Here is a 12573-nt window from a genome sequence, read left to right as displayed (position 1 = left end):
TTATCCGCGAGATGGGAAGTACGAGTATCTGGAAATGTCAGACATCAAAAAATTCCTATCCGTTTTTCATGACATTTTTTCATTAGTATCTATTAAAGAAGAAAAAGAAGACTATGTGGTCCGGTATGATTATTGATATGCATATTCCAGCTTTTCTGACTGGAGAATGCTAATAAATGTTCTAATAGATGGAAATGTACCAAAATGTAACATGTTCTTCTTTTCTTTTTTCTTTACTTTTTTCGTTTGCTGAATGAACCGGAACCTCTATTTTTGGACAGCACATCCCAATCCATCAGAACATGAAAGGAACAAAAAAAAGAGATGCTAATAAAAAGCAGATGAAAATACCAACCTCTTCTCTCCACCGACCATACTTTTCTTTCCACGAGCAGCTTGGAACGAGAAGGCTCGTTTGGCGGGCATGTAGTTCGCGTATTCCCCAAATCCGTCTAGCGACGATCCATCATTGAATGATGGTTGGAACTGAAAAAAAATGGGGATCATGACGTCAGGAGAAGGGCACGTCAAATGATAACTTGATGGATTTTTAGAAATTGAGGGTGTTTTTGCTAGTTCTCCAACTCCTGCTATTACCACGGATTAGGCTCGAAAACGTAGTAATTCTTGCTATTGTTCAAAGAATCGGTTTATGGTAATCTCCTCATCTTACACCCTCAATGTATTTTTATCAGAAGTCAGATGTCATATCCTTTCAATATTTTTGAATACTTGGTAACAAGACACACTGGCTACATTTTTGAGCCGTGCAAGAATACAGTAGCTGAACGAGAACTTAGCCATGCAGCATTCATGACTTCACGTTCAATAGAGCTTATGCTCTTGAGTTCTGGTGTGGGTGAGATCAAAACACACTCACTGATCCGATAAGTGGGGAAAAACATCTAGGAAAAAGAGAAATGATTCGATTGATCCAATTTTTTTGAATACGAGCACATTTGTTTTGTTCTCACGTATTGTGTACTGAATAACTTTTTTCCGAATAAAAGGCTTGATTGGAAGATCAAGAGATCAACACTGAGTTTTTTTTTTCAATTTTTCAATAACTCGAGATCTTTGTTGCTATTAAAGTAGCAATCAGATTTCGACAACAAAAAAGTTTCATAGGGGACCTAAAAGTGTCCGCGAAGTATTTGTTGATTAGGAATATGGAAATGATCTTAAATTCTGTGTTCATCTCAAAACATATTTTTTGACAGGCCACGTAGAAATTTTGATTTTTTGCTTTTACCTGCAACTTTTGATACACTCCAGACTTTCAAATCAGTAAATTTGATCATAACTATGTTTCTAATTTTTTTCCAACTCGTTGAAATAGTAATCAATCATTAATAAATTGTTAGTCTTATCCAAAAAGCTTTTAAACTCTGTTAAGATACAAATACTCCTTACTCACTTTTGGGTTGTACAGGAACCGCTGCGCAGTCACTGCCGAAAGACAGGCGAAGCAGAAAACAGCGATAAGAAGCCGACGGAACATGCAGAAGATCCTTTGAAAATCGGAAAGAGTACCTGGAAAACTGAACAGCTGTTTGCATGTATATATGAACAGCAAATATACAAATTGTCAAATGAGCAAGAAATGGAAAAGGAAAAGAGTGGAGAAAAAGATAATGAATTCATGAAGAAGTGAATAGGTATGGGGTATTATTAAAAATTCGAGGAAATTTTGAAAAAAAAAGATGAATGAAAAAAGAGCAAAGAATGAAAAATCGAAAATAAAGAAGATCAAGTCAAGAACATCTTTCTCCAGTTAGGAGCCCCAACGACAAGCTCTCCACCATTTCCGTTTTATACACCCGGCCTAACTCTTCAAAAGGGGCGGGCATTCAATGAAGGCGGGCACTGGATTAATGAACATCACTTTTCTTCTCTATCTCTTTTTTTCTGGGAGATATCAAGATGAATGACATAATTTTATTGGATTAAACCCACACTAAAATATTCAAAACTTTTTTTCCATATTCTTCTCTCCTACACACATCGTTTTCACTTCATTGACAAGAAGGGGAGGGCTGAAATGACGATATGGGCGGATAGGACGAATAATTAAGAAAAAGCTGTTTCCATGATCGTTAAAGTTTCAAAGTGCAAAAGTGCAAAAAGCAGGTATGTGAAACAAAAAAAGGATTCCTTGAACGAGTGGGAAATTGAGTTTTCTTCTCATGTATAGATATTCTTGGAACTTGGGTGGAATGAATTAACTAGTGAAGCGGTCCCTCCCAACTCGTGCTTGATTAGGTTTAGGTTGACTGGATTTTGAGATCAGTTATTGTTATTTTTGCAGAATGGCACGTTCCCAGCCTAGAAAAAGAGGGTGGTGAAGACGGGAAGGGGTATAAATTTACAAAAATGAAGCATTACATTTACTAAAACATCAAAAAACCCGGCAGGTCAACATGGAATCTTCTAAATCCTAGCAAGACTAAAAAATTCTAGATGATGACTAGTTTGTTGAATGTTTACCAAAGTAGATAGACGGGTGGGGCCTGCCCATTCTGTGGGTGACACCTGAAATGGCGCCTAATTGAGTCGGTGCTACCGTTTCTGATGAATTGAAAGGACAATAAGACTGCATTTGACAAGCAAGCCAATCAGAAGCGACGAAGGCTTCAGACTTTCGGAGATGAGTAGGAGAGATGAGACAACAAAGTTTTTTATTTCAATTTCTAATTTAAACAATCCCATTTCTCTGTAGTGCAGAACAAGTGTGGGTGGCTGTTTGTGATGCCTTGCCGTAAGGAAAAATGCGATGAGTGTTGCACATTTCCTTGTTGTCTCCAGAAATAGGGGGAAACAGGAGAAGACGGAATAATTCAAGGCTCGATTCGAGCATCTAAATTGCACCGCGTTTCCTATCGGCCTCGTGCTCTGGAGCTTCTGATCAAAAAACGAGGTCGTTAATTTTTTTTGGGAGTGAGGAAGAAAGTTTTTTCCTTTCATGTTTCGTTTTTCGTGGTATGATCAGAATGTGAGCATTTGGATTTGCAAAATTTGCTTATTGATGATTTTGTGGAGCAGACAAAATGGAGGATATTGCAGATAATGAGTTAAATTTGAAAATTTGTTCACAAATTCGAAGTGTCCAAATGGCCTGAGATAACCTTTAAAAAACGCTGATGTTTCAAAAGTTGTTCAGCCATTGATTTCAGATTGAATTGTGCCGAAACTTATCGGGAATCAAAAACAACAAATAAGTTCAAAATACTGAACTTTTGAAAAATACTTTTTAGTTTCATGTTTCAAGCTTTTTAAAAAATTGTATCGAATATTATATGGGCTGAATGACAACTAATTGGTTGATGTCATAAGGCTACGTCCAATCTTACCACTTTTATTAAGATATCAAAGTGTTCTATGTAGTCCTGTTTCTCAAAAAAAAAAGTTTTTCTAATAAAATTGTCGCGAACACTACTGTAATTTTCTTGTTTATATTCTGAAGCTAATGTGCACTTAACCATCATTGTTCATGACCGTGAGGGACATAGGAGTGACGTTGGCGACAAAGGGAGCAATCATGAAACCGGAAGAAAACACGAAGCGCGAGGGATTTAATGGGGGCCACACGATTTGAGGAAAAACGCGGAAAAAACTTAGGGACCCATCAAAGTTAATAGCTCTTGTACTAGTAGTGGCTTCTGATCGGTCATACAAAAAGTTTGAGGCGGTCTTTTATTTTTGTGAAATGTCGAAGTCTATGACAACTTCGGTGAACAAAAACTAAAGAAGATCAAAACTCAGAAGCAGAACAGAAAAAAGAGCGACTTGAGAGCGTTAGGGGTTTCTGATTGAGTAGAATAGAGGAACTGTTATTCTGGAAAAAAAAGCAAGTCAGTTTTTTTCTTATAAAACAAGTTATATCAGGGATCAGCGCGACTCGAAAACATGATCACAGGAAGTTTCAGACAAAGGAAACTTATTTTCGTCTTGAAGGATGTTTTGAATTTTGGACTCCAGTGAAAAAAAAAACGAAAACGGCGACGTTAGACTCTTGAGTCTCCAAATTTTCAAGATAGATGATTTTTTTGGACCATAAAAGTTTTTTATGACTGCCTAGTGAAGTTTTAAGTGTTTTTGTTTCATTGAACATTGAAAAAATGTAAGCTTCAGCAAAAAAGAAATTTCCAATTTTTGTGAGTGGTAAAAGTTCCGGTGGACCAACTCAGTATAGCTAAAAGAATTATGAAAATAAGAGAAGAGTTGTCATTTCGTTTAGCTTTTCCTCTTTTCAAAAACTAAAGTCAGTTAGTTGGTTTGCAGAAAATGCTGACTAGGGAGTCTAGTTAGTTATGGACATATTAGTCAGAAGGATCGTGATGAATAAGGAAGACCACGAGTCTAATTGCGAGCATTCATGGAAGTATGTGACTCCCGAATCAACTTCAAGGATCATAGTACCATTTGAAAAAACACCCTAGAGCTGCTCGTAACATGTACAAGTAAAGCTTTTAGCCGAGTCTGAAACGAAAAATCGGAAATTGTGTCTTTTTCATTATTCATGGTCGTTTTGAAAAATAGTTTCCCGGTTTTCTTCGGCGGTGAAGCGTTTTTTTTTCTCGCACTGAAAAGAAAATAAAGAGCTCGAACAAAAAAAAACAAAGAGCTTTTAAAGGTGAAGTAGCAGAAAACAAAAAAAAAAAAAGGACTGGATGTAGTTTGAAGTGAAAAAGAATTATTGTCACATGTAAAACAATGGACGTTTGCAGTTCAGGTTGAAGACTTATTGTTATTGATCAGGGTTCGAAAGAACAACGCCAGGATTTAGAAAAATCAAGATTTTTCATGGGTCAAGACTACAATAAGTCAATAAACAGAAGTTTCATTGCTATAATAATCATTTTTAATGTCTTTCCTCCTTCACATATCGTAAACCTTGTATCAGAAGGACCGGCCAATCTATTGTTCCAAGCCCCACTCGATGGAACCTTATATTGAAAGCCTTTCTAATACATGAATTACGATATAATTGGATAAAGTAGAGAAATAAATAAATTTTCAAAAAATAAAATGAACTATAAAAAATTATACCGTAAAATAGTATCAAATTTGGACAGAGAAAGAACATAAATTGGTAGAAATGATGATGAGACATGGGATCGAATGATTTGACATTTAGTTTCAAAAAACCTCACATTCGTTTTCATCACAACTGTTAACAATGTAAAAAGATTTCTCATCATTTGGAGCTGGAAAAGCTGAAATGTTTCGTTTTGCTAAATTTTCGAAATGAACTTCCGCTTTCATCATTTTTGAAACTCCGAAAAAATGTTCAAATGTATCTATGCAGCATTCATGTGAGAACTTGGAGATGCGCTGCAAAATAAATTTTATAAGCGCTAACTAAACTCAATTTCGCACCCGGATACATTTTTGATCTCTTTACAAGTAATATTCACTATTTTTCCGAAAAGACCACAGATTCCAACAAAAATGTCCGATGAACACAAAACAATTCTTGAAGCGTTCCATTTCTTTTTTTATTTTTCTCAAGACACAAACATCGATTAGCATAATTTATGAAAACAAAATACACAAATCTAATGAAATTCTTTTTAACTATGAAAATACACACTATCCCTCGAGAAATCATAACAACGAGGCCAACGAACACTGGTTGGTCACAGGATGCCGACATGATTATCGAACCTTTTTGGTGTTTGAGATGAGCGGTGGAGCTGACAATGACAAATTTAAAGATTCATTACGTCATTAATTTGTTTTAGACAAAAAAAACACACCGACAAGCTATCCAAAAAATGAATAATTGATGTTATTCCCATGTGGCCTCGAATTGATCAGGGGTTCCACGTAACGTTAGAATTTCACCTGGCTCTTTCTGCTGTGTCATTTTATGAAGAAATCGAACAGCGTTCAGTTCAATGTTTTCAATCATTCCAGTCATATGAATTTACCCAGATCCTGTACTGAAAGTTCATGAGTTCAAGATGATCTGAAATGTGGTCTATTCAAATCTTTTCAAAACTTTTTTCTTGTTTGAATAGAGTAATCCAATTTCTATTGTCACTTCACTACATGAGATAAAAGAATCGAGAGATAACAGGGTATTTGAACGCTGGCGTGGGATCAGATCCGAGATTTACGCTGTGAAAAAAATAATCAGATAAATATGGCAGTGTGAGTTTTTGACTTCGAGGGATTGAAGAAAGGGGGACTAAAAAATCGAAAATGAGTTGACAGCAGAATGAAATAGAAAGACGATCTTTTTCATAGTGGGACAAGCTGATTTAGGTTGTAATAAACACATTTGGTGTTAAAATCTTTTTGAATCATCTTCCGGTTTGTTATCCTGAAAACATTCAATATGCAATATCTGCAAACTTCCGAATGAGCCATCTCGTTTCTCACTCTCCCATACTTTCAGTTTCTCCTTATCTTGATATCTCCTTCCAGACGTCACATTTCATTTTTAGACTGATTTGCGTGGGAGGAAAACGAAAAGTGTACATGTCTTCTCCTTAAACATATATGTGTGTGTTTTTCTAATTTCTAATTTCTTCATTTCCTTCAAACTTCTCCAAAGAATCCGATAATGACTTTTGAGGAGGGATGAAGGCAGTATGCATACAAATACATAACCAGCTTTCACCTTTTCAGACGAGATGAAAATACAAGTGGTTGGGAATGGATAATTGCGGTTTTTCAGGTACTCGTAATGGTGAAGTGAAACAATTTATTCTTCTTCGACTTTCTTTCAATCTCAACCTCAGAAAATGTAATCTACTTCTTCACAGGTCTAGTGGTTCCTTCTCTTTTCATGTTCCGTCGCGTGCGTCCGCGGATTTCGTAACTACGTTTTGAAAATCCGTCCAAAACATCCGCTCTCACATCCTAAATGTTGCCTGGTAACAAGCAAGAGAACGAAACGGAACCAGAGGGTGCAGAGAAGAGTATGGCTGCGTTTCACTTTATAATGGTCCCAACACACATACTCAACTCATTTTACCTTTTTCCGGTTGTATCTACTTTTTTACAAGTAACGTTAGTTTTCAGAAGGTTAAAGTAATGGTCAGTTTGAGTTTTTGTGTTCAATGACGGGAAACGAGACTTTATAAGAACAGCTTCTTGGTTTTTAAACACATTTGAGAACTTGGACAGTTCGAATTGGAGCAGAAATGCTTCCAAATGTCAAATTTTTGAAATAAATAATTTTCAACAATTTAAAATATGGTAACACTAAAGTTGGAATTTGGAAAAATCAATTATTCGAAATCCAAGGCTTGATTATAGTGTGAAAGTACTTACAGTGACAATTTTGAACAGTTTTGCTGTTTTTTGAAGCAAGTTCTACAAAATTTCAAGACATAGTGCTTTTCGTTTTATTTCAAATTCTTATTATCATAATTTGGGCAGAACTCACATTCACAGACATTAAACTGTTCTTTTTTCTAACGCATATCCGATTTCCCAACCTTAGAAAATCTAATTGGATGATATATAATGGGTGTGATAGAATGAATCAAATGCCCTTGTCACCGCTTTTCTCTCCTTCTGTGTATTTATCATCGGGTAAGAAAAGCATGACCGTCAAAACCTGTATGTTTTCTTATTTCGATTATTCTTAGTTTTCAAATGTTTCTCCTGTGATGGCATCATTACCTTAGCTGTTTTTTCTTCTTTCATATTCATAACGCATTGCGTGATTGTTTTTCTGATAGTTTGTTCACGGCCTAGAGTTCCAGGTGAGTTGAACACTTTATGAACATTTAAAACCCTGAAATTTCCCGAACTACCGTTAGGAGTTTGTGTTTTTCTTTTCTATGGTAATGAGGGCATGAACCGCAAATGATTTCAATCATTGAAAAGTGAATTGAGAGGGAAATAGAAAAACCGACGCCCGGGAGGCCATCAGACGACGTGTAGCGGAGGGAAGACGGGAAAAAGATCGTCCTCTCGCCAATTTTCCACCAGTTCTTTCTACGACTTCTTGCTTTCTTTATTCGCCTTTTTTCTAGTCTCGTCGCCTCCCACAAATCAGGATTTCGTTGATCGAGATGAGAAGAAACCGATTATTTCCTTTTATTTCTATATATGTTTAGCTGAATATATGAGATAGATATATATGCCAATCCGACACGCCACGTTTTCCCACCAGCCAGCGCTTGTATGTTGCTAAAGCCGCTTAACCTTGTTCTCTTACATGGTATTTCACTGTTTCCAATTTTCATTTTGTATATTATGATTTAAAATGAAATATGAATATTCTGAAATTTCTGGAACTAACAGCACTGCTTTGAAGTTTCGGATCGTTTCTTGTGCTTCTTGTGATCTTCATGCAGTTACTATTTTGAAACGAAATACTTCAAAATGTGAAAAATAATAAAGAGTGACCTACTTGGCATTATTTTGTAACCCCTTCTCTGAATTCTATCAAGTTTTCTTTTCCAACTGTTTATTAATGAAACAGTAGTTATGCCGAACTCCTTCTCTTTTCTCAACCGTTCTTCATCTTTTTTCTAACGCTTCCCGTCTGATAACACAAATATCAAGTGTTTTGGATATGCCTCTGCTTCCCAATCCGCACAGAAAATAATAGTAGACCGTGCTCTCCGATTGTTGCTCTTTTTCCTCCTACTGAACTGTCGCGGCAACTACTTATTCCAAGCATTAGAATGTATATAAACAGATTTGCTCCCCATCCGTTTCTTTACTTCATCTTCTTTCTCCTCCTAATAATGCGGTAACCTTGAGATACCTCTTTTGGTGTGCGCATAGTGCAAACACTTTAGAAGTGACCGGTATGGCGGTCAGCCGCTCCTCAATCTCTAAAATCGTTCGTTTTCGACTTCAAATTTTTATTTGTTGTGTTCTGATTTTTTTTTCTGCAGGTTGATAGGACAGGCACAACAGATGAAAAAAAAACTAGTTAGTTTACCAGAGAGAATTACCAGTGAGTATATGTTTTTTTCGTGAAAATACAATAATCTACCTGTTAGATTTGTACGATCCGACTCATTCGTTTTCAAAAATTATTAGAAAATAAAGTCTATAGTAGCTTTAATCCCGGAAAAAAGTTTTAATAATTTATTTTGTTAACTTAGAATGTCAACTATGCTTGATTTCAACATAATATCAATTTCTTATGACTCTAAATATTTTCAATCGATTAAACATCAAAAACTCTATGTTTTGATTTGGGCTACTAGAAAATAAACAAATTTCTGTTTTATGTTTGTGCACTTTCGGCTTCTCTCAGAATTCAGCAGAACGTTTTGGCTCATTTTTCTTCAAGACCTCTCTGAAATAATGTGTCATTGGAATATTCTGATTCTGATATTCTGTTCGCTTTATATCTGTTCTTTAATCCTTCTTTTTCTTTTTTTTTTTCTATCAACAAAGGTGCTTTTCCCACTTTTTCGGCTATTTCCATTCTCATGCTTTGCATAAACATTGTCAGCAACAGTTCGCACAGAAAAATAACACCGCACTTGCTTTTTATTCTTCAACGTTTTTTTTCAAGTTTTATCTATTGCTTTCCGCCACGAACTATCATTTCTTTCTAGTTCTTCATTCTGTTTTCACTTGCGAATTTTAGATTCAATTCTCTACTTTTATTATCCTACCCTCTCGTTCTTCTCCTTTTCTTCGTTTCTTAACAAATTCGAGAAGGGCATTGTTCCCCAAAAACTCATTCTCAAAAATGTCTTAGTATTGCTGGGTCGGCCGAAATGTGTCTAAATCGGAACCAAAAAGAACAAGACAACAGAATAATCTATCAGCGTCCTCTCTTCTCCCGCCCAGTCTAATGACTTTTTACTGGTTTCGATAGTCTTAATCCGACTAATTTTCGGTTTCACTTGCCACTCCCAAAAACATGATGAGAGAGGGAAGGTATTTTTCAGTTTTAGAATTCTTGAGTCACTCCATTTTTCTGACTTCCACCTGTTGAAATAAATGCGTCAAGAATGAATGATTAAGCTCAATTCACAAATCAGTTTATTTAATTTTCCCATGCACATGTTTTTTTTTCAAATATTTCTCTCTGAAAAATTCTGAACTATAAAAAACGTATTTATTTTTTAAATCTTTTCAAAAAAATTTCATTTCTAGAAAACATTCCCAGAACTCTGCCTCTCTCATGGTTACCATAGAAAAAGTGAACGTCTTCGCTCATAATAACATGTCAAAGCATAAATATATTGTGGATATATATGCATAAATATGCATCCGGATGGCTGTCTCTGGTCAACGGATTTGTATATTATATTGCTCCCAATATCATAAAATGTATTCCGAAGGTTTTTGTATAAATAAGCGGAGGGTGGCTAGAGCATCGCTTCTGCCAAACAGGCTAGTGCAACGCAAACAAATGCCTATTATTTTTCCTCCACACTTTTTGCAACCTGGTTCTAATTGATTTTCAAATTTCCTTATGATTGAAACTCTTTTTTTGTCCGAGAAATTTCAAAAACTGCATTTTAGAAAACCTTCTGTGACTTTGTTGGGACAGATGCTCCATGCGCTCCTTCTTTTTTCTTTCTTGTAAATTCGTACAGCTTTAAAGTTTTCGGGGTCACGAAGAGTCCAAAAAGTGATCAGTGTGCATTTTATTGAACATTTTGTTAGTTTTCGATATATTGTTGGGATTATAAAATACTATTCAATAGCTTTTGAATGGATCTGGCTTTGTAAAGTATTCGTTTTTTTTCAAAAGCTTAAAAAATGAAAAATTTTTTTTGAAAACTAGCCCACAGTTTTTATTGTTTTTTATTGATATATTTTGAAAATCTCAATTTTTGAAGTATAATATTTCTAGTTTTCAAGAAGTCTTTTTGGAAATTTTGACTGATGAGACTCCTACAACTTAAACAAATTTGGTAGATCAAAAAATTGCGCACGCAAAATAAACCTAGGACCATCAGAACACTCCCCGTTCTTTTCTCATTCATTCCCTTTCTCATACATTCCCTCTCCTGCTGAGAGTTCGAGTTTTTACCCAATTTTTCAATTTCTCGGGTCATTTTTCTCAATTTTTCTTTCTCGTTTTTTTCTCAATCTGATTCATTTTGCCTTGTCATTGGGCGTACTTCTTTCACAACCAAATATTTGCAGCGAGAAACCAATTTTTTTCCTCGCACCCCCTAATATCAAAATCTGCTCCTCAAATAGTTTTCGTTCGCTTTGCCTTTCTAAATCGTGAGAAATAGTTAGTATACAAATAACAACAAATGAAGAAGACGTTACTTGACTCTTGTCTTTTCTTGGACGTTTCGTATTGGGTTACTGGTAGGAACTGGTTCCGCGAATCAGCAAAAAATTAATGTCATACAAAATTACGAAAATTCCGGTGAAATAGATTCATTTGCGATAAGTGTTTTTTTCCTGTAATTTGGTAGTGGTTACTGCTTATCAAGAAGGAAAATCTAAATTTCGGCATTCTTGAAAGTAATTCTTGAATTTTCGAGAAAAAACTCTTGAAAAAAGATACTGTAAGTGACCAAATCATCTGGTATGTCATGCGGTATTGAAGATTGGGAATTAGATAAGTTTTTTGGGGCTGAATGACGGTGACAAGCTATCGCGTTTCAGAATCTTAGTTTGAAAAAAAAAGTCTTGACTAGAAAATCACTCATCTGTCATGGACAAGAAACTAACGGTGGGAGGAGAAAAAGCAAATGAAGTATAAGTCGATGCATTAAGTTTACCATTGTTTTATGATCCAGAAGCTCGAAATTGAACTCTGCTCCAAGATTTGCTGAAATGAAACGGGAGAGTCTCGCTATTAGGTTCAACGGGTTCTGTTGAAAAGAATGGCACAATCAGAGTAACCAAGATGTCAGAAGCACAAGCTTGTGTGCCTTCGGGTCTCGAAATCCGGAATATTTGAATTTTCTTCCAGGGTCAACCTTCAAGAACTTGTGAGATACCGGTCATCTCCCTCCAAAAACGGTATGGTCATTACCGATATAAATAAACAATGACATCAACTGAAGGGTAGGAGGCTTGAATAGCGATGGGATGCTTCAATCCGCGAGTCTCGTGTTTCCCGCGCGTCGGTGTTGTTTTTTTTTCGCCGGAGCAACTAAAACCAAACCCAAGAAAAGAAGCCAAGGAGAGTATGCCTCTCTTTCCTCTCATTCCCTTGAACGTAGAAAAAAACACGGTATTTGCTCCTTCTTTTCTCCTCTACGGGCACAGATTCAGACTCTTTCTCTCGCGTCTTCCGAACCGTTTTGTGTCACGCCTACTTCGGACTGCGCCCGCGCGGTCTCTCTGTAAACGCCTCTGTTTCTCCCGCTCGCCATCTCTCCCCCATATCGTTCCTTTTTTTCACTCCACGACAGTATGCTGTTTCGCTTCTTCCTCGCGACGACCATATAGACACAGTAGTGGCGACGGACGCAAAACACGGAGGGAGCTCGCGGCTCAACATTTCCCCTATCTCCGCCTCCCGCTGAGCTCTCAATTGTCCGACCAGCACTTTTCGACTGATTATCTCTGGATAAACACCTACCATATATTCGAACATAACAACAACAAGAGTAACACAACAAAATCAACTATTTCACTTTCCTACTACAGTATTTCTAAACG

General features: G+C 36.3%; 1 protein-coding gene across 1 annotated transcript; it reads right to left on the bottom strand.

The window, feature by feature from the left end:
- On the bottom strand, nucleotides 1–1501 carry CBG16365 (the record flags this gene model as incomplete). The annotated part of the gene is made up of 3 exons (XM_002643578.1): nucleotides 1–28; nucleotides 356–486; nucleotides 1418–1501. 3 exons carry the CDS (start codon nucleotides 1499–1501, stop codon nucleotides 1–3), a joined length of 243 nt encoding a protein of 80 aa, XP_002643624.1.
- Between the last annotated feature and the right edge of the window lie 11072 nt (nucleotides 1502–12573).

Source organism: Caenorhabditis briggsae (genome assembly GCF_000004555.2).
Source record: "Caenorhabditis briggsae complete genome, chrX, whole genome shotgun sequence".
Lineage (NCBI taxonomy): Eukaryota > Metazoa > Nematoda > Chromadorea > Rhabditida > Rhabditidae > Caenorhabditis > Caenorhabditis briggsae.
Note: the sequence above shows the minus strand (reverse complement) of the source record. Positions and strands in the feature narration are given on the sequence as shown.